At 40.1% G+C, this 20,471-nt stretch overlaps 1 protein-coding gene across 4 annotated transcripts in view; it reads right to left on the bottom strand.

Moving 5' to 3' along the window:
• Positions 1-19,690, bottom strand: part of ASAP2 (ArfGAP with SH3 domain, ankyrin repeat and PH domain 2) — a 92,869-nt gene extending 73,179 nt beyond the window's left edge. For 3 of the 4 annotated variants that reach the window (XM_049818751.1, XM_049818752.1, XM_049818754.1), the window contains exon 1: positions 19,542-19,690. In XM_049818751.1, the coding sequence (XP_049674708.1) occupies positions 19,542-19,667 (126 nt within the window). In that variant the 5' untranslated portion in view covers positions 19,668-19,690. Of the gene's footprint in view, positions 1-8,496; positions 8,610-19,541 lie in introns of those variants that run through there. The other variant, XM_049818753.1, reaches the window with a different exon arrangement.
• Positions 19,691-20,471: the final 781 nt, after the last annotated feature.

Genomic DNA, 20,471 nt, shown 5'->3' with positions numbered 1-20,471 from the left:
TTTTGCCTCTGATAAACGTTTATGAAGAAATTACACAGACAAAATGGGAGGCAATGTAGGTGTTGCTTTCATCTGCTAGTATGTGAAGCATGGAATGGAACAAAAAGTGTTTCTTGAACTGCTCTGGTTTTATAATTACATTACTGGGAATAAGCTGTAGTAAACTTAAAATCGGCTAGGTCAAGCAGATAGCTAGAGGGAATTGGAATGTACTCATTAAATAAACAAACAAAAAAATCACAACATGCTTAAATAAATAAATAATTTTAAAAAATTAAAAAGCACGAAATGTAGGAAGAACAGGCTGCCTTCCCGAAATGATCCCTAGTCACTCAAGGTGTTTGGGCTATCATCTAGGGAACTAATGATCAATAGGATTTTGTTTGGATAATATGGCACTGATTGCCTATACCTTGTGCTTGTCCAGTTACCCTCACAGATAGGCTGTAGGTAGCCTCCTCTCTCCTGAATGGAGAGGGTCCTACCTAAATTCCTTACTGGTGGTAACAAAGAAGGAAAAGAAATATTTAAGCTAAAAAATAATGTTAGTATAAGAACAGCTGAGTAAAAGCTGTACCTGAACAAACTGTGACTAGAAATTGGGAAAAACAAATCCAATTCTGTAAAGCTTTCCAAACAGAGGATAAAGGGTAACAGATACCTAGCCATTTCAAGAGGGACCTGAATAAATTTAGGAAAGATTATTATGTTGTTTCCTATCATGGTAAGAAATTAAGACTTGCTCCTGTAGGAGGTTTCTTCTAGTCCTCCATTCCTTTGCAAAATCTTTTGGTAATGCTGCATTTAAGAGTGGCTACGTATGCCTACAGATTAATGGACAAAATACTGAAAAACTTTGTATCTTTAATGCTGTATTTTAGTCTTGCTTATAGACCAAATGACTTTGCCTTTGTTTAAATGAAAGACATTGGCACCTATTCACAACTAGTGTTTCAAAGGAGTCATTTCAGCATAAAATTGGAAAATGTTAGTTCTTTAGTACCATACTTCATATTTTCTCATCCTTTTCTTCATCCAAATCTTAGCACTTAGAAATCAGTTTAAATACAGCTGTAGCTTTATTATACTCTGAATTTTTGATCCTGTATTTATTTCATAAATATACACACACCACACCAATGCACACACGCCAAAATGCTACCCTCCCCTAATTCAACTGCTTTGTGCACTTCAGTACAGTTTTAGAAGCAGTGAAATTTAAAATGGCTTCTGACATTGCATATTCTAGCATTTCTTTTTACCCACTTAAAATGCCCAGTAAATCTCTGAACAAGAAGATAAGTGACTATGTAATTCAGATAGTGGAATCATTTTCTACTCTCATGTAATGCTGCTAGTTTTGACTCAGAAAACTCTATTGTAAGACTGTTTATTTTGGCATCTGTTTATTTCAGTGCAATGTAGTCAAAGAGGCCATATAAATAATTTTCATAGTCCCACTCTACTGATGAGCACTCAGCCTTCCCTCTTGTTAAAAACAGTAAATTGACCTTTGATTTAGGGAAAAAACCACCACATTCTATACAGTACATTAGAGAAGAAGCTACTTCATTGTAGAAGCGGTTCTATGCACTGTGAACTGAAACAAACTCAAAAGTGACCTTCCTGACTGTGCCCTTCTCAGTGCAATATGTTTCTGAATGCAGTATTTATGTCTTCTGTTCATTTGTTTTTATGTGACTTCTAACGTTAATCTTCTGAAACCATTTTTAAGGTGAATTACTTTTTATATCAGAATCTATGTGGTGTTGCTGTAGCATATCCAGAGATCACAGAGATCACTTGTTTGACAAGCCTAAAACAATATGTTATGATCAGCCTGGTATTGATTTTGTTATCCTGATGTGAATTTCAAGGCTTCTAAATAAATGGCAATATTGGATTAAAATACATGACTATTAGGAAATTTATTATCAAACCCAGTGCTCACATCAGTACTCTTCTTCAAAATGCATAGCTAATCTCTCTTAAAATGGGATAGAAACATGATTCAGTTTGAAAACTGTTTACCTTACAACCTAAGGCCACACAGTGAAAACAATTACAAAAGATGTCTAAGTTCATTTGCCATGCTTGAAAAAGCTGTAATTTTTCACTGTTCTTGCTGTAGCTTCAACTAGTTTATCACTGTGCAGTTACCACACATGATCATACACCCCACAAAAACCCCAGCCCTAAAATTACCTGCAATATTTTCAAATTTTTTTAAAATTGTAATTCATGTTGGGTTTTTTTTCTAGCAAGCTGAGGCTAACATTTTGTCAGCCATCACAGATATGCTTTGGACACACTGCTAATGTATTTTTCACAAGGTATTCAGCAATACAAGCATTAGGTATTTGGGGTGCCACAGGCTGAAAATTTCAAAATTCCGATAATGAAGTAAATGTATTTCTGAGGCCCATATAGAGTGTAGAACCAACAATTCAAATCATTACACAACGTATTTTAAAGTTCTATATGCCTCAGGAGAATTTAGCAACAAACATGCCTGCAATAAGTATTATAGGGAGAGCAACAAGCATAACAAAATAAACAGAAGAAAACACAGCTTTTAAGGTGAACACTAGAGAAAGAAGGACTCAACTACCAGTGATCAGTAGTAAAGCTTTTTTCCTTATGGAGGAACAATGTCCAGTTTCACTTGCCAAAGGCCAATTTCCATTTTAACTGCTTCAAAGCTTTCTACTCTGAACAATAAAATGTGCCAACTAATTAGAACCAGACCCATCTTACCAGGACGAGGTTACTGAAACTTCCTGAAATGTTATTCTACATCCTACTTCATATGCCACAATCTGCTCTGACACTTTAAAATAATAAGAACAAAGCTGTTCCAAGTCTGCTTCACATTGCCTAGAAAGATTTAAGCCCACTGGGAAATACAACATTCAAGCATTTAATTGCTGCTTCCCCCCCAAAAAAAACCCAACTCAAAACTAGCATCAATCCAAAAATCTGTATAGTCTAAATGGATTTGTGCAATATATAGGCTTCCTTCTTCTGGAAGGGGTATCGGCTCAAATTAATAAATACATTTAATACATTTCAGGTTGGCACAAAAAATGAATGTGTTATTTGCTCTTTTCAGTGGAGTGGGGGGAAAACAAACTGTGCTATTTTTAGCATATTTAATTGGGGGAGGGAAAAAAAGCAGGAAGGCAGAAACTGAGTAACTGAACATCCCAAAGATGATTTTGGCACCTTTTACAGAAGCAAAGGGTATGGGGAAAAACAGGGCAGTAGCAGCATAAATAGAGTCCCCAAACTCAAGTGGTTAGATGTTCATTAAACATATTTTCTGTCAAACTTACAGCAGAAGTCTGTGCCTTTATCTTATGTAAGTGTCCTTACACCAGTGCCTTATTTCTTTGTGGCCCAGAAAATAATTATTTATCTGTAGAGGAACAGAAAAATAGCCATACTGGGTCAGATCAACACTCCATTTAACCTGATAGAGGATATCAGTAGTGGCCAACAGCAGATGTTTAGGGCAGCAAGCAAAGAAAAGCAAATACACATCCATCTCCCAGTTTCCAGCAATCAGTTTACGAAGAAAAGACTGAGACATTCTCAACCAGAAACACTACATAGCCGAACAGGCTATTCTCAAGAGAAACAAGAAGCCCAAGTTTTCTAACTCCAGACAAGGGAAAGAAAAAAACCCTAAACTTGACTTCTCGCAGCTCCGTATGAGTGTGACAGCCTATTGCGGGAAGTAATCAGGGAGGAAGGGGAAGGAGTCAGCCATCATCTTTGCTCTATTTTTTATTTAAAACAGTTGAAAGTCTCTAATACATTCCTTTCTTCTTATCTGCAGCAGCTTCATTTTAGAAACGCTAAAATTAACTGTTTCACATTTTGGGTTATTTAGGTGGGGTTTTTGCTGAAAGTATTCATAGAATTGGATCTGAATTTGTGAAAAGCGTATGGAAACTTTTTTTTCTTTTCTTTTTTTTTTTAAATAAAGAGTCCATTGGAACAACAACAACAAAAATGCTTGGAAGTACTGTTAAAGTAGTTACAAAATTTTGGGAAATAAATTGTCAAGTAATTTGAAAAATAATCTTGGAGACAGGAAACTATGTGTTCTTCTCCATACTGCACATCTAACTGACAAAGATACAAATAAAATATCAACATACTGACTTTAGATCCAATATAAACAATTATCTTAACCACTATATCTTTAAAACAAAAATCTAATCTCACTCTCAATTTTAGCAATTTGCATTAACATATCGGGCTACTCAACAGCCATAAATCCTTCCTTACTTCACCCATTCCAGTATTTCAGAGTAAGTAATAATGCCAGAGCCTGCTGCAGATGCTGAACACAAATAGGAATGTCCTTCTCAAAAATAAAAGGATGCACAAAGAACCTTGGTCAGTTAGTAAGGAAAACAGAAGTAATCAAATAACTACTGTGGAGACAGCAGAGCACGAACCAGCTCTTGTGCCTTACTGGACTGGTCTTGTTTAAAAAGTAGCAGTATCAAGTTTTGAAGTCTTACCCAGCAAGCACAATCATTTGGCTTTTCTGGTGTATCTTTACAGGCAATCTGATACTTGCTGTAATTAATCCTCTGTGACTCAAAAGATCAGAGATATCCACAGACATTCTATCTCAGTTTGTTATTTTTCTATTAGAAATGAACTGTCTACACTGCTGGCCTCAATCCACCTTTCTGTTACAGAAGGTGGTAAAAAACTTCCTACATTATGTTATTCCCCTCCCAAACCCTCTTTCCATTCTCCTACTGTTACGTCATTTCCTCCCTCCATGTATTAGTTTCTTTTCTAAATCCTCTCCAGTTTCCTTCCACTGATCACCTGGAACATTCAGGGAGGGACTGATACAAAGGGTAGAAAAAAACTTCACAGGCATAGTTTGGGGCAAGGCATTCCAGCCTCTGAACATATTCTAGAAGAATAATAGTTTTTAAAACTTTAGCTTTGGGTAATTACTTTATTTGGAGCGTGCATGTGAAGAAATGTTCCAGAACATTATATTATATAGTAGCTATGACTTGTATAAATAAGCTCTTAGGCATAAGACTTGTCTGCTTAAAGAGACTGTGAAGGTACAGAGACAGACATGCGATAAAAAGGATAGGGTCCCTTTCCTGAAAAGCATTATTTCTCCAGCATCTGGGTTTGTCGTTCTTGTGGGCCCAATGCCAAGGCAATCTGTTTGAACAAGCACTGGTCTATCTGGCAGAAAAACGTAGTAAACATTTTGGCTCTAAACTATGCATACCCTTAGCTGTATGCATGATAGTGGAAAGAGGTAATACAGCTGCTTTGGGAAATTAATACTTGTAAGTAAAAGGTAATTCTGTTGCAAAGGTAAAAGATGGGAAAATTTGACACTCCTCAATGTTGTCTACAAAAACCATAATTGAGCATGACAACTTTGTATAATTACTCCATTTTTTATTGAAACAAAGAAGTTATGCCTAAAACTCAGAATTCTTTAACAAACCACTTTTATCAACAGAGAAACCCCAAATTAAGAGGTTCAGAACCTACAAAATCTTACATCATTAATACATGTCACTACATGGTACTGTTGCACACTGAACAAAAAAGGTTCTGTATTTATGTATTAATCATTCAATTTCCACACACTTCCCTCGCTACATTAAGTTGGAAATGCGAAAGATACTTAAGCGGGGGGCGGGGGCAGGGCGGGACTGGACAACACCAAGCATTTTTGTATAATAAAACCTCTTGCCTAAGAGAAAAGAACAGAGGCCACTTATGTTAACTATTTCTCCAGAACACATCCACCTCCTGCATTAACCAACTTTTATACTGAGAAATACATTTTCCTTCTCTTTTCATAATTTCACCACCAACATTGCAGCTACCTGCTTTCAAAGACAAGATGACTGGACTTCACATACAGATCTCATAAGCAACATAATAGACTTGATGCCCTTCCTCTTTACGGTGGCTCATTTTTAAACAAAAGGTGTTAAAATAAAACTCCCTTATTTATTATTTAATTGTTGTTTAATTTTTCAGTGGCACTAGCCAATTGCTGATATCCATATCTATGTATTTAGTATTACATGCTTCAACGTGCTAAGATATAGATAAGATAAAGTTCCAGTGAGGACTGTCTTGAACAGCCAAGTAAACTTTTACCACCCCTTTATCCGTGTCAAAATTCTCTGGTCCTCAGCCTGCAAGAAACTTTTCTCTAGCTTCAGGTTTTTGCATTTCTGTCTGCTGTCAGCATCCATCAAAGCCCTTCATGGTTTGGAGCCCAGGTGTTGGAAGAGGCTGATCCTCACACTGCACTACTCAACAGCATTTACGATGAGCTAGCCTGATGGGATTTTCCTTTTGCAGACTTCTCAATACAGTACTCTTTTCCCTAGTATTAAGTCCTTTTATACATCATCAGAGCCAATGAGAATTCATCTTTGCAGAACAAAATGCCCTTTTATTCTGCATATGACAAGCTTTTTAACTAGAGAATTTTGTTATTTATGGGAGTACTCAACAAGCAAAACACTTTCCAGATGCTCAAAAGTTCCTGTATCAATAGTCTAATTTGGTTTTAGTAGTCTTGAAACCCTGTACTTGAAATGGGCAGATATCCCAGTTGCAATCTCTATAAAATGAAGAAAAACTAAATAGTAAGTTTTCCCTATATATGATGCACTTACTTTACCCTAAAAATGAAAAGCTTTGTGGTGTGTGCACATATCAACTGGATGCCATAAACTGACCCATACCTCCCCATCCAGCACTCCTTTGACTTTTTCTTCATTTATCTTATTTATCTTTATTTATCTTTATTATAATTCTAGGGACCAGAAATTGACCAAGAAAAGAAGAGAGTCTACAGCAACGTAGCACAATCAAACCTCAATCTTAACAGGCCTCTGAAAACTCCTTAACAGAAATAAATAATAAAATCTGTATTACAAACATTTTTGGCAGAGATATATATGAAGAGGGCATTCTGAAAGGGAATAAAAGGCACACAAACTTTTATCTAGTTCATGATACAACTGGAACTTTTAGGACACCATACTCCCACAACAAAGAATGGCAGGTAACTAGAGGGGACTCCAGAAGAGACAAAAGACAAATCACCTCAAATGTACCAAGTATTCCTAGGGAAACACTGAACCAGCTGTCAAAATTAGGATAAGCAGAAGTAAAGCAATACATCAGACATCACCTCTCTATTATTAGGGTAGAAGTTTATGAAAGGCATCAATCTATAACACTGGTGGCGTATTCATTACTACAGCTTAGTTTTCTTCAGTGGAGAGTTATTTCCTTTTACAATTTAATACATTTTGTATAGTTAACCTTTCTGTTTCATTCACCAGTTCTTACATGAAAGCCCACTGTCAAATGATAAAACTCATTTCTCTTGAAACACTGTAAAATTATTTGTATTCTATAGTAGCTTCCAGACTTCAGCCTGTGATTTTCACTCCAACCTCTCTATAATTCAGAATACCATGTTCAAAAAAATCTCTGCATGGTCTCTCAGCATTAAAACTTTTTTTCCCCATTAAAGTAACTGTATGACAGCATAATTAACAGCAGCTAATGCAAATATAAGATTAACCCACTTATGGCCATCAAACATTTGATAACATCAGTATCTTCTTCTTGTGGTTAAATGGGAAAAGGAAATCACACTAATTTAATTTTGTTGATGCTTTGTCATGCTGTAGCTATTGGTAAAGAGCTTGAGTTCTTGTATAAATGCATAAACATAATATTCTATTAATTTCCATTTGGGAATTTTTAAGTGAATGAATGCATCCAACCTGTCATATATTGTCATTCATTTTAGGTGCCCGACTAGAGAAATCTCAAGACACTATTACAGTCTTGAAAACAATGATCTTAAATCCTGCTGGAATTTCAACAGCTTAAAGTGTAACTGAAATTAACAGTTCAGGCACTCCTGTCATGAAGGTCAGCTTCCTAGAAGTGTAAGTGAATCTTAAGTCACACAATTATTAGTGTACCAAACAGTAGATATAAAATACCCATTTACATCATATTTGATGTAAAACTAAAAGCTTTTCCCCCAGGGTGACCTTTGCCAAAGTAATTAGGGAGTTCGTGCACATAGAAGATACCTACAAAGTGGAGTAAAGAGTACTTCCCTATACCACTGAGCATTAGGAAGGCAAATTTGTACACAGCTGCTACCTAAGACAAAACACTGAACAACTTCTGTATTTAAAATTGAAGCAGTTTAGAACAGAGAAGCAGGTCCAGGCTTATGAGCACTTTTGTTCTGTTCTTAAAAGAAACAGGAAAGAGCTACTGAATCAACTGACTGAAACTGAAGAGACAAATGCCTGAATCTATACGTAACCACACGTCCTTGCACGATCACCACATCCATATGGCTTGGTGGACAGGGAAGGCAGTGGCAAACCCTACTACTCCATCCCTAGCACAGAAAGACTGACTGAAGATACTTACGTGAAAAGCTTGTCACCCACAACCAGAGCAGTTAAGCAACAGAAGAGAATGAACTAAGCAAAAAAATGAATGAAACCAAACAAAAAGCAGCTTGCAAAAGATTTACTACTTCATTGCTTCTTCAATGCTACTCTCTTCAGCACCGCTAGCATCTAGTCTACATGGAGCTCAAAGTGTAGGAGGACTCTGCTGGTTATTTTTTCTGTTGTTGTGTAACATACACCTACAGGTCTGGAAAACAAACAAATGATTAAAAACATGTGCCTTGCAAGACTCTATACTGCATGTTTTGCATGTGACAACAGAGCAGGGGCTCTGTTTTTGCATGTGCTAAGGAAATTTCCACTCCTATTGCTATAGCCAAACAGTAATCCTGTTTGATTGAAGGGGCTTAAAATGATTAGTAAATGCATTTATTTCTAAGTTGACTTCCCTAGAATACAGTCTAAGCTTCCATGAAATTGCATATCCTAGGAAAGAAATCTTTCACTAACAAAGAACAGAAACCATAAAACATGAGAAAATAATCTGTATGAATGTTCACATCACTCCACTCCTTTTTTCCCTTCCTACATGCCTTCTATATGTAGAACAAAGCTTTCAGGAACATAAAAGTAATTTGTTCAGCTCTAATCACTTCAGCTCTTTTGATGTATCTACACACATACTTAGCATAATGCCTAGACAGAATTATAGATTTCAGACTAGAACTACATCGATAATCTGATCTTTAATCAGGGATAGCTGAGGGGTCCACAAACAGCAGATGGTTCTATATAGCATATTGCTCCAAGACAATGAGGAGCAGAGTTTCAGCCTTCCCTCTCAATTCTCTATTTCTTCTTGGTTTAACAAGTCAGATGCTAGAATTTATACTGCAGGTTCTTTCACGTTAACTTTTACAGCCACCTCTTAAAGAATATACGCCAAAGAAACACACTTCATTGCACAACGTCACTGCCATAGTAAATATTTCTGTGAAACAGAGTTCCCACATACAAAGAAGCAAATTTTTCAAATTCTGTCCAACACCTACTCACTTGAAAACAAAGCCTACTACTCTAGATGAGAACTACTGAACCACACTACCCAAGCTTATTTCCTGCAAAGCAGTGTTGCTCACAAGAAAAAAGCTATTCAGTTACAGTGCTGTATCTCAGCTCCTCCATCAATAAATTCTCCCCCATAAGGTAAATTATTCTCTCTTTCCAAATAAAATTGATATATATATAACAGCTAATAAAGTCTGCATAATACTCAGTACTATGTCCCATTTTCTGGATATATAACATGCAGAACTCTTCTTCCACTCTCCTAAAGTATAGGGTAGGATGTAGCTATGACACTACCATTATCCACTTTCCTCCATCACTATCCCTTCCCTATATCCCTGCCTGCCTCCTTACTGTACTGATCCTTTTCACATTAGCCCTCCCTGCACATTATCCGCCTGGCGTTTTCATGGTACTTCCTGCATAAACACTGCCGCATTCCCTCTTCCTTTGCAGTTCCTGTCAGTTCTGGTTCCTCTGAACTTCCTTAGACTTTTGATGCATTTCCTTATCCCCTCCTTAATGCTTCTGCCTACTTGCCAATTCCTGACCCTCCACTCCTCATACGCTATCATAGTACTTCTGCCTCTGCATGACTCTCTCAAATCCCAGTTTGTCTTAAATGCAGATTCCATTTTCTTGCTCTTCACTTTCAACTGATCCTCATATTACCTCTTAGACACATCAACTGTCTATTACTTTCCAAGTCTTACTTTTTCCAGTGTTCCCATTTTTTGTTGTTTCCTAGCCAAATTTACTCCTCCACTTAATCCCTACACAGATGTAAACTTCATGAAAGAAGTCTGGATTTAGTCCAAATAAAAGAACAACTGCATACAGCAAGCATACAGAAGAGCTGAAGCTTTGTGCTAACAAACATGAGACTGTGTGGGGAAAAGGCCAGGAACAAAAGAGAAACAATCCTACCATCAGCTTGCAATAAAATCAATAGTTACGAGCACCAAACTTCTGTTTGTCCCATAACTTGATATACATTTTCTAGCTGTTGGTTTTTGGTTTTTGTTTTCGGTTGTTTTTTTTTTTTTTTTGGGGGGGGGGGGGGGGGGCAGACTCTGTCTCCATTAAAATGGACCAAAGCAGAGATTTTAACTTTACATGAAACCTGGGTGTAATCAACCTCTACAGCTTTACAAGTATGATTCTCAGTAATTCTGTTTTTCCATAAGAAATTGCCAGCACTGAGGCAAGTGTAAACAAGGAGCCACATAAACTCTCCTGATGTGAAGTTCTTGCACATCTGACTATGCTACAATTTAAAAAAATGAAAGCAAATGGGAAAGTACCATCTTCTTGCATAGCAGTGACAGTTGCTGTAAATACTTGTTTACAGTATTTTTCAAGCATTTCTGGAAGCAGAAAAGGGAACTGGTTACTTTGCTAGCCTGCCACTCACCCAGGGATACTTGCAATCTTTGAGTAGAACATATCTCCTCCTTGATTTAACAGTCATGGTCTGCATTTCTGCATCCATTGCAATCATTTTTACTAGCTGTAAATACTTCTCCTTTTCTCTCCATTCCTGCTTTTTTAACCCTCTGTGCTTTAATCACATATCATCCTATTCTTTACAGGATTTGTTAGCAGTATTTGCTAGTCATCATCCTAGTTCTTTCTGTATCCTGGAAAATAAGTTAACCAGCCCCAACAAACTAAGTGCTTTCAGCTCACAGTTTTGTTTGTTGCTTTGGTTACTTGCATCTCTATTCTTACTATCCATTGTACCTTCTCCCATACTTTGAGCTCAAAAACTGCAGCAGAGCACTCATTTAGATTTGGCAGTACCTACATTATCTTTAATACTACTACATTCTAACTGTGTATTATCCTTTCTTTTTCTCCTCAAAATGCTACATGCTTGAAGAGTGTTTTTGTTTTCTTTACTGCCTGCTGTCATTCCTAAAGAAACTTGACTTTTGCAAATTTGTCTTTTATCTTTACACATACTCTTTAATGAAAAACTTTCTTCTGACTACCTGGCTTTTTCTTCCCATTTGTGACATTCTTCTTGGGGTGTTTCATGTCTGTAGTTTTTCCCATAATTTTCCCCTTTCTTGGGATACTTCATGAACATTCTTCATGCTTTATTACATAAACTCTTCAGTTCTGCTGACCTCACCAGCTCTCAGTTTAATGACTTTTTCTCCAAATACAATTTTTTTCTCATTTTGCCTTGTTTTTGCTTTTCTTTGTCTTGCTTTTAGTACACAATGAATTGAGCCACAACTATTCAACAAACACTTCACTTGTTTCCAGTCTGATCAACAACATCCACTTGATTCCTGCCTTTAAATCAGTGATTCTCACATTAGCTTCTCCTGCTTCTGTCTGTTTCCTTCTGTAAAAGTAAGCATCTTGGCTTGTCATCACAGATGCCTGACCATGTGTCTGAAATACAGCTCTTAATTATTCCTCTTGCACTATTTCTCCATGCTTGCTGTGTTAGCAGACAGCCCACTTTACCAGACCATAACCAACAGGTTCTCTTAAATGGAAACCTGTTTATCATATAGCCTTTCACTCTAAGCTAAGGTTTCTACCCATGATCTCATAATTTAATTTTGATTATTTCAACATTCTGGCTTTGACAAATACAGTCTTCCTCAGTCACATCCACTCATGACACTAAACCATTCAGTTTGTCTTCTATGCAATGAACCCCTCTCCATACTTGTAACAGCACTCTCCTTTGCATTAAATGTAAGACAGTGGTCTTTGATTCTAATTCTTACTAGTAGGCAACACCAATCATCTCCTGTTCACTCATGACTCCCCCTCCCTCTGATCAGACTAACTCCAGCCACAAACACCCATATTTTTTTTTTTAGAATCACCCCTTCATGTTTCCTACCAATGCTTAGTTGGTACTTATCTTGCCAATAATTACATTTTATAACATCCACAAACTCTTCTGAGGTCTACAGATCATTAAAAATAGACTGGGAAGGGGAGCAACGGTGGAAGATATCCCCGCAGCTGGAGAAGCTGCAGAAAGATTTCACTAAGAGAATATCTTTTCTTCCCTCTCTAGCAACTTCATGAAGAATATAACATTTATTTAGAGCCAGTGAGGATGGAGGGCAAGTGAAGACTCTTGCTGCTAGCCCATCTTTGAGAGACAGTCCAGCTTAGCATGAAGCCCATCTGAGCTCCAGCCATGGCTGTAGTACCATGGACAGGGCTGGGCCAAGGCTGCTGCAGAGGGGGCAAGGCTAGGGAGTTCCATGAGGTAGGGCAAAGCACCAATAACCTCTGTAGCAAAGGAGTTTCAAGAAATTAAGAGAGATTAGGAGACTGAAAACATTGAGAAAGTATCGAGAAACTTGATACCCAAGATGATAGAGGGAAGAGCTAACCTAAATTGGGCTAAGCCCAACTTTTCTGGAGCTTCAGGTGCAAAGGTTGTTTCTGGGGAAACAGGGCAGACAGATAGTGTGGGTTAATAGTGAGGCTCAGAAGCTGGGGAACAGGATTTTAGACAGGGAATGGTTGTACATAATACATATACTTATATACATGCACGTGGAAGGTGGAAATTATAAAAAACATAGAAGATTTAAGAGTTGAACTAAAATGTTTGAGAACCACTGCTTTAATGCATATGAATAAAAAGAAACAATTTCACAGTGGTTCAGGTACAAACACAGTACACTAGTCAGGTGCACCAAGTTTTCTTGGATTCCTCCACATGTATTCATCAGCAGTGTCCATTTGACATGTGGACTGTAAAGTGCTTTGGAGCAGGGATTAGCTTTTGTCCTGTGACTTTGCCTTTCAGAACGAAGGCCTCACCTTTACCCAGCATTGCTGTATATTATGGTACACAGAGAACAACGTGAAGATGAGAAGAGGAAGTGAAGGTGGGTTAAACCTGAGCAGAATTTTTTAGCATCAGCATGAAATACACTAAATCCAGATAACATGGTTCTGAGAAATGCAGCAGCACTAGGAAAAAATCAAAAGACAAAAACCACAGTTAGTAAAATACTTCAGAAATTTACATATTTCCCATTGATCCTCCTACAGGGATTGGGCATTTGGTAATAGGAAGCAAATGCATCATCGGATGCACCAAGGTAAGGTGCACAGCAATCTACTTATATGATTTGAAATTGTTTTAACCGACTGCACAGTGTCTGTACGTTGAAGGTTTTACGATTTAAAGTCTGTATTGTAAAATATGCACAAAGCTCCAGCTGAAGACCTACAGTTTCCCTCCTGTATTTCTGCAACTTCCATCCTCTATACTCCTCTCAAAAAGAAAAAAATTCCCACACTCCTTTTGAAATCATCATGCCACTTGTGTCATAATGACTTTCCCAGAAACCTCTTTGGATGCTGATGACAGAATCACGATTCCAGGAAGGAAGCAGAAGTGAAACACAAGAAAAGTTTTAAACAACATGTATTTATGGAACTGTATTTAGTAATGAGGTAAGAAAAGTGTGCAAATATGCTCTACCAGAGAGCAGGTTATAGTGGGCACAAAGATATATTTTATTAAAAGGAAATATACAAACAATAGTAGTAAATTTCCCAAAATGCACTACAGTATATGACATTTCCTACAGCTTCTCAAAGTATACGAAAACACCTTCATCACATAGCTTTCAAAAGCAAGTCACAATCACGTAGTGTGGGAAGACAGAACTCCAGTCCTAAAGACCTAACAAGCAAAAAATACATGATGGGGAAAGTATAAATTTTAAAAACACACGTGTATACATGTATCCAGTCTCACACTCACCCATCCTACCAAGCTGTTATCACTTCTCACCTGTTAGCTCTGCAGAACCAAAATGGAGCAGAGAGAATTACAGAATTTTAATGTACAAGAGAGAATGCAATTCAATAAGCATCGATCCCTTACGCCTCTCCAAGCCAGCTGAAAACCGTGGGATTGCCTTAGGTGGCAAGAAGTCATTACCATTTCTGATACAAAAACTTGCATTCTAAGTGACGGTGAGGAAGAAAAGGATTTGATACTGAAATGACATGCTGCATTCCTAGGAGTGGAAATTACAAAAAAACCACAACAAAACAACAAAAACAACAAAACCCCCCCTTTTAAATTGTAAAAGAACAGAATCATTGAGCTGCAATAATCATGGAATAGGACCTATAGAACAAAGGCAAGTAGAGAACTGAAATTACAAGTTATGGCTTTAATGTTAATTTCACAGATTTTACAAAATTCTTGGAGACCGGCTTCTAAATGGACCCCAGACAATTAAAATCTACTTCTATCCAGAGAACTAAGACCGTCTTTGGTACCACTATACTATTTCTTTTGGTTGTATGTTTTAAATCTTTCCACCACGTTTATCCTGTCTACTTCTTACAACACATTTATCCCAGTAGCAAACGCTACTATGCCGCAGAGGGCGTTCCAGTAACCTATTAAACTTCTCCCAACGTTTCCATTCTCCTCTCTCTATCTGTGGAAATCTGTGCATGGAGTGAAGTTTTAAGCAGATGCGGTAAACTTTGTATCTCAAGTTCTGACTTGGAAATGTCTTCAGCACATGAACTGTCTGCTACTTCGTTTACATAGCAGCCTGCACAACAGCCCCCCACCTTTCTTTCTTGGTCCACAAGCACTGGACCATGATAAACAGGTAGAATAAACGGGTAGGATTTTTATGGGCTTCAGTTCCAGCCTTTATTGTAAAACTTAACCCATGCTTCAAAAAAAAGTGGGACACTTGGATTCTAGTCATTAAATCACTCTATAAAATAATTTCTAAAAATCTTTAATGATCACAGCTATTAGGACCACTTTGCAGGCTCTGTTACAGTTCAGGGACTATTTTATTTAACTTATAGCACATAAAAGAGAGAAGTGTATGTTCTAAGTAATAGCAGTACTAAAATCAGATTTTTAAGTGTTCATAGCTTAAGAACGGTCACCACACATTTTTAGATCCTGGGACCTTTAATAGAAACAGTCAACTAAAAAGACTGCATTTGTCAGACTCGATTACTGATTTCAAGCAACCCCTCCACCACGCATGTGACTATGCCCTGCACTCTATCAATTAAAACTTGTTTAATCTTAGTCACTATCATACATGCAAAGATTAAACAGTAACCTGTAATGGCCTGTGATGTATACTGCTCACTTGTAATTTTGTTCTAGCAGCAGCTAAAGATTCCCACCATTTTGCTAAGCAACATCCTAATCTGTGAACAATGCAGAAATTATATGATTCCTTTTCCTTTGAAATCACGTTGTGTTCTACGAGCATGCCTTTCCTAATCCCTTTTCCACGACTGAGAGCAAAGGATCAGATCCTCTTTCTCCAAGTGTTTGAATAGGCATCAGTTCCCAAACTGCAATGAAGGCACTTCTGGTGATCTCAAGGCCATGATCCTGGGTCTGTAATCAGTCTATACAGTCACATAAAACAGTAAAAGTCAAAGTATTTTCAACTGATACTAAAAATCAATCATATTCTGCAACTGACAGAGGTCAGTTAATCCAAGTTCAGAAAATACTCATTTAAGGCAATACCATTGCCCACAGAGACATATCGGTAAATTATACACTTATAATTGTCCAATATCTTATTGATTTCCTCACTTTACAAGCCTTTTCCACTCTGTCACTGAAAGCAAGGCTTCACTAACTAAACTTTTAAGACACAATTAGATACCTGCTAATTAACTAAGACAGAATTACAAAACCGATAGCCAGCAGTGTTAATGATAAGTGCAGAAGACTTCCCATTGGGATCTGGAAACAGCTATCTGTGTTTGCACAGAGCTGAGCTCAGGCTAATAAGTCACACTAGCCCCCGCCTCCTGTGCTTTTGCACTGCCTCCCCCTCTGCCTCTGCTCCCAAGGGAGTGCAAGGCTTGGGAGACTCAAGCTGGCTTCATGCAGGCAGTTGCACAGTCCATTCCAGAACCAGATTTGCTGGGAAAACCAGTTAAGAGACATCCTCAAAGTATGAGCATTAACCAGTTAATTTGTTGATTTAACACATGTATACAATATCCTGGAAAATGAAAACTTAACTGTCCTCCATTAATAAACTAGCTCTTACAGTCACTTGTTAAAATCAATGTATACACAAAGCCAACAGTCAGCACGGATTCAACTTACCTATTAACAGTTTTGAATAACACATTTCCTAAATCATACACAGCCAGACTTCCTAGTTTTCAGAACTGTACTGTCTACAGCAATAGAGCAGCGCGCACTGGAAACTGATGCTTCACAGTACTTGCGACACTGGAAATACACAATTCTTTTTATTACCTGTACATTTTTAGACACATTCTTTACTAAATCTTAGCTCATAACAAGCTGATGAACTAATTCTTGCCTAGCCTTTTAGAAAAAAAGGTGCTGAGTACTGACTTCTCTATTACACAATTTATAGACAGCTTTTTATCAAAGCATCACATTTAACCTGAAAAACCAGGCACGTCATGCTAAAGGACCTGACTATTTCCAAACCAAGGAAGTCTAAGTCTGAAAAAAGATTTCACAGTTTTGAAACCATGAAAAATTTGTTTGTTGCTCTCAATAAATCACAAAGAAAAAACTTCAGTAGTCATTTCAACACATGCTTTAGGACAGCAGCACAAACAGGCAGCAACTGCTGATATTTTGCCAGAAGTGCTAGATAGATCAATACTATTAAAAGCAGCTATAGCCAGTGCAATCTCTCATCTCCTGCCTTGCAAACTTTAATTAGATCTGTAAGACACTAGGCACATTCTTTATCATCATTATCATAAAAGATAATTTTTGTACCTAAGCTAGCAGACAGTGTCTAATATCTGAAATATGCAGAGAAACAAAGATGTAACATACTGATTGAGTTTCTTTAAAAATCAACAGCATCTTATCAGAGATTACATGAAAACAAATGCCAAGCAGATTAGGAATCCACCATATTCAAATTTTTAAATTAATATCATTCTCTTAATGTGAAAAAAAAAATGTTGTCAAGACGCAACTTACTGAGTTAAATCTTTAACAGACCTTAATATACGTATGTTACAAATTTCATGGTATCATATATGAATTTTGTATCATCAGACATGAAAATGAAAACCAAAAACTTCTTTGCATGTTTTTTCTGAGAAATGATATCACATTTTTGCAACCATACAGCTTTGCAAATTGAGGGTTAGAGAAAGACCAATTTTTGTGAGACGTGTAATAAAAATCTCTAAATCTAGCAAAACTGCTTTTGACCCAAACACTTGCACTAACTTTGATTTTGTGTTAATCAATTATTAAGCAGCTCTACCTTACAACTAAAATCATTCACTATTATAAATATTCTTTAAGAAAAAGTTGTCTTTGATACAGAATTGTTGATCTTAAGTCTATCAGGCTAATAAGTTATAATTAAATCCAGGCATTTAAGTGCAAGCTTGCAGGGAAGAAAATTACCTCAGGAACAAAACAGTAATTCCTTCTGTGCAGATTATTTTGAATTCAACTCCTTGCTTTAGTGGTTTTGGGAACTGGCAAAACAGGAAAATCTTGAAGAGGGTGTTTAAACACCTAACCTGGGTTTTGTTCACTTAAGACACGTTAATAATCCATTGCTACTGGCAGTTCTTTTGTAAGAAGGGACATCAACTACTGACAAGATTCTTTTTGCTGAAGAGGCTCTTTTTAAAATATATGCTTACTGCAAAACAAATCAATTAAATGCACACCGTAAGAACTGATGTAACAGGTAGATGGAGCAAATTAATCTGCATCACAAGTAAGATTTCCCCCCTCCCACAAGTTACTTCACAGAAGCTGCTAGGGGAATCAAGATACACAGACGCTTCTCATTTCATTGTGCGTGTATGACTGGGATGTGGAATGTGCTCTCACTGTGTTCAGACCTGTCCCAGATTTCCCTCTGATTTGAAACAGGAGGGAAAAGAGTCTCTCTCTCACTCTCCCCCCCTCTAGTGCTGGCAGCCACCCTCCGCGGTACGGAGGGCTCTTACCGTCAGGTTCAACGGCACGTTTCAAGTATCTTTAAAGAAAGAAAAACAAACAGGTCTCTTTGCGAGACAAAAGCGGCTCACACAAAGTATCCGCAGCCCAGGCTGTCCAAGAGGAGGCAAAAAAAGAGGGGGCTCAGGCTCCCGCGCACCGAGGGGAGGCTGAACCGGCGCCGCTTTGGGGTCGGCGTGTTCTCGCCTCCCCGGGAAGGGCAGGCATCGCCTCACGAGCCTGGAGGAGCGATTCCTGAGGGAAGGCTACCTTAAAGCATATGCCCGAACGAGGGGGGGGGGGTGGGGGTGGGGTGTGTGTTAAATTTCTACATGCGGGGACTGGAAAGAAGATTAAATCCCACCTGTGCCAGGAGGCAGGCAGACAAACACACACGGGGGAAAGGACACTCCAACCCCCTAGACCGCCGGGGCTGCCAGGCCCCAAGCCCCAAACGGCAGCTGGCGGGGCGGGAAGGAGGCGCGGCGGGCCCGAGCCGAGGCGGCTCAGGTGTCGCTGTGAAGCAAGAGGCAGAGCGGGGAGGCTGGAGAGTTCAAGACTCCCTCCAGGTAAGAAGGCAGACGGGCGGAAGCGACCGGCTCGGGGCTCCTCGGGCGCCAGGAGGAGAGAGAAACGAGCGCTCGGGCTCCTCCACCCCCAGGCTGAGAGACGCGGCGGTGGAGGGCGGCCAGAGCCCCTGCCCCGCCGTGCGCGGAGGGGCGAGCTCAGAGCGGGGAGGCGGGCGGAGCGCGAGCCCCGCGGGCCGGGGGGCAGCAGTGCCTCAGCCCTTCCCCCCTCTCCTTTTCTTTCCCCTCTCCACCCGGGCGAGCCCCATTTCCTCTCAGTGGCAGCCGAGGGCGCTCCTCGGGGCCGGGCGGGGAGAGGGAGCGGCAGGAGCCAGCGCTGGTAGCGCCTTGCTCTCTGCTGCTACTGCTGCCGCCGCGGCGGGCAGCCAGGCCGGAGGGGGCTGCGCAGCCCGCTCCCCGCCCCGCCGCGCCTCCCCTCCCGGGGCTCACCTCCTCGATGGCCGCCACCGTGTTCCTGCACTGGGCCATCCGGGTGGTGAAGTTGGAGGCGGTAGGTGACTTGTAATCCTCATTGGTCTCGGACACGAATTCCGACACGGAGATCTGGTCCGGCATGGCGGGGCGGGGATGAGTGAGGGGAGGGGGGGGAAGCAGGCGGCTCCGGGGGGAGGGTAGGGGAGGGCCCGGGGGGGCTCCCCCCTCACATCGCTCGGCAACGGGCGGCAGCAGCGCCTTCCTCGCAGCCCCGCCGTCTAGAGCGGTGTTGTTCCTCCGCCGCCACACAAGGAAATTCCCCGCACCCACACTCCTCCTCCTCCTCCTCCTCCTCCCCCCCCCCCCCCCGCGCGGTCACGCAGCACCGGGGGCCGGGCACACGCCCATCGGCGGGCTGGGGGGAGGTGGCGGCGGCGGGAGCCCTCCCTCTCGCTTTCTCCCTCTCGCTTTCTCCTTCTCACACACACAAGGGCGGAGGCAGGCCGAGGCGCGGCCGCATGACGCCCCCCCCCTTCAGTCTCCACGCACCCGGAGGAGACCTGCCGCCAGGCACTCGCCCCCCGGCGCCCGCCTTGAGAAGATGGCGGCTCCTGCCCTCCTTCCCGACCCCCGCCGGGGAGAGAGGAGTGGGCTGAGGTGGGGGGGAACAGCGCGGCTCTAACGGCGGGCACCGGCTGGGTAATCCCAGGGATAGGCAGGACAAATCCAGCCGTGTAATTAAGGCCGTGTTTAACAACAACAAAAACCCAAGGGCAGGGGAAGGTGAGGCGCGATGCCTACCTGATGCAAGGAGGGGCGGGTGGAAGCCCACAGGACAGGTCTCCGCACTGTCACCTCTGTGGCTGCCCGGAGGTGGCAGGAACAGTCACTTCCCTCACAGTTCATAATCTATATTTCGACAGTTTAATCTGTTTGATGAGTTCA

This window comes from Accipiter gentilis, chromosome 16 (genome assembly GCF_929443795.1).
Source record: "Accipiter gentilis chromosome 16, bAccGen1.1, whole genome shotgun sequence".
NCBI classification, from domain to species: Eukaryota; Metazoa; Chordata; class Aves; order Accipitriformes; family Accipitridae; genus Astur; species Astur gentilis.
The sequence above is the reverse complement of the archived record's forward strand: the minus strand, read 5'-3'. Positions and strand labels throughout refer to the sequence as shown.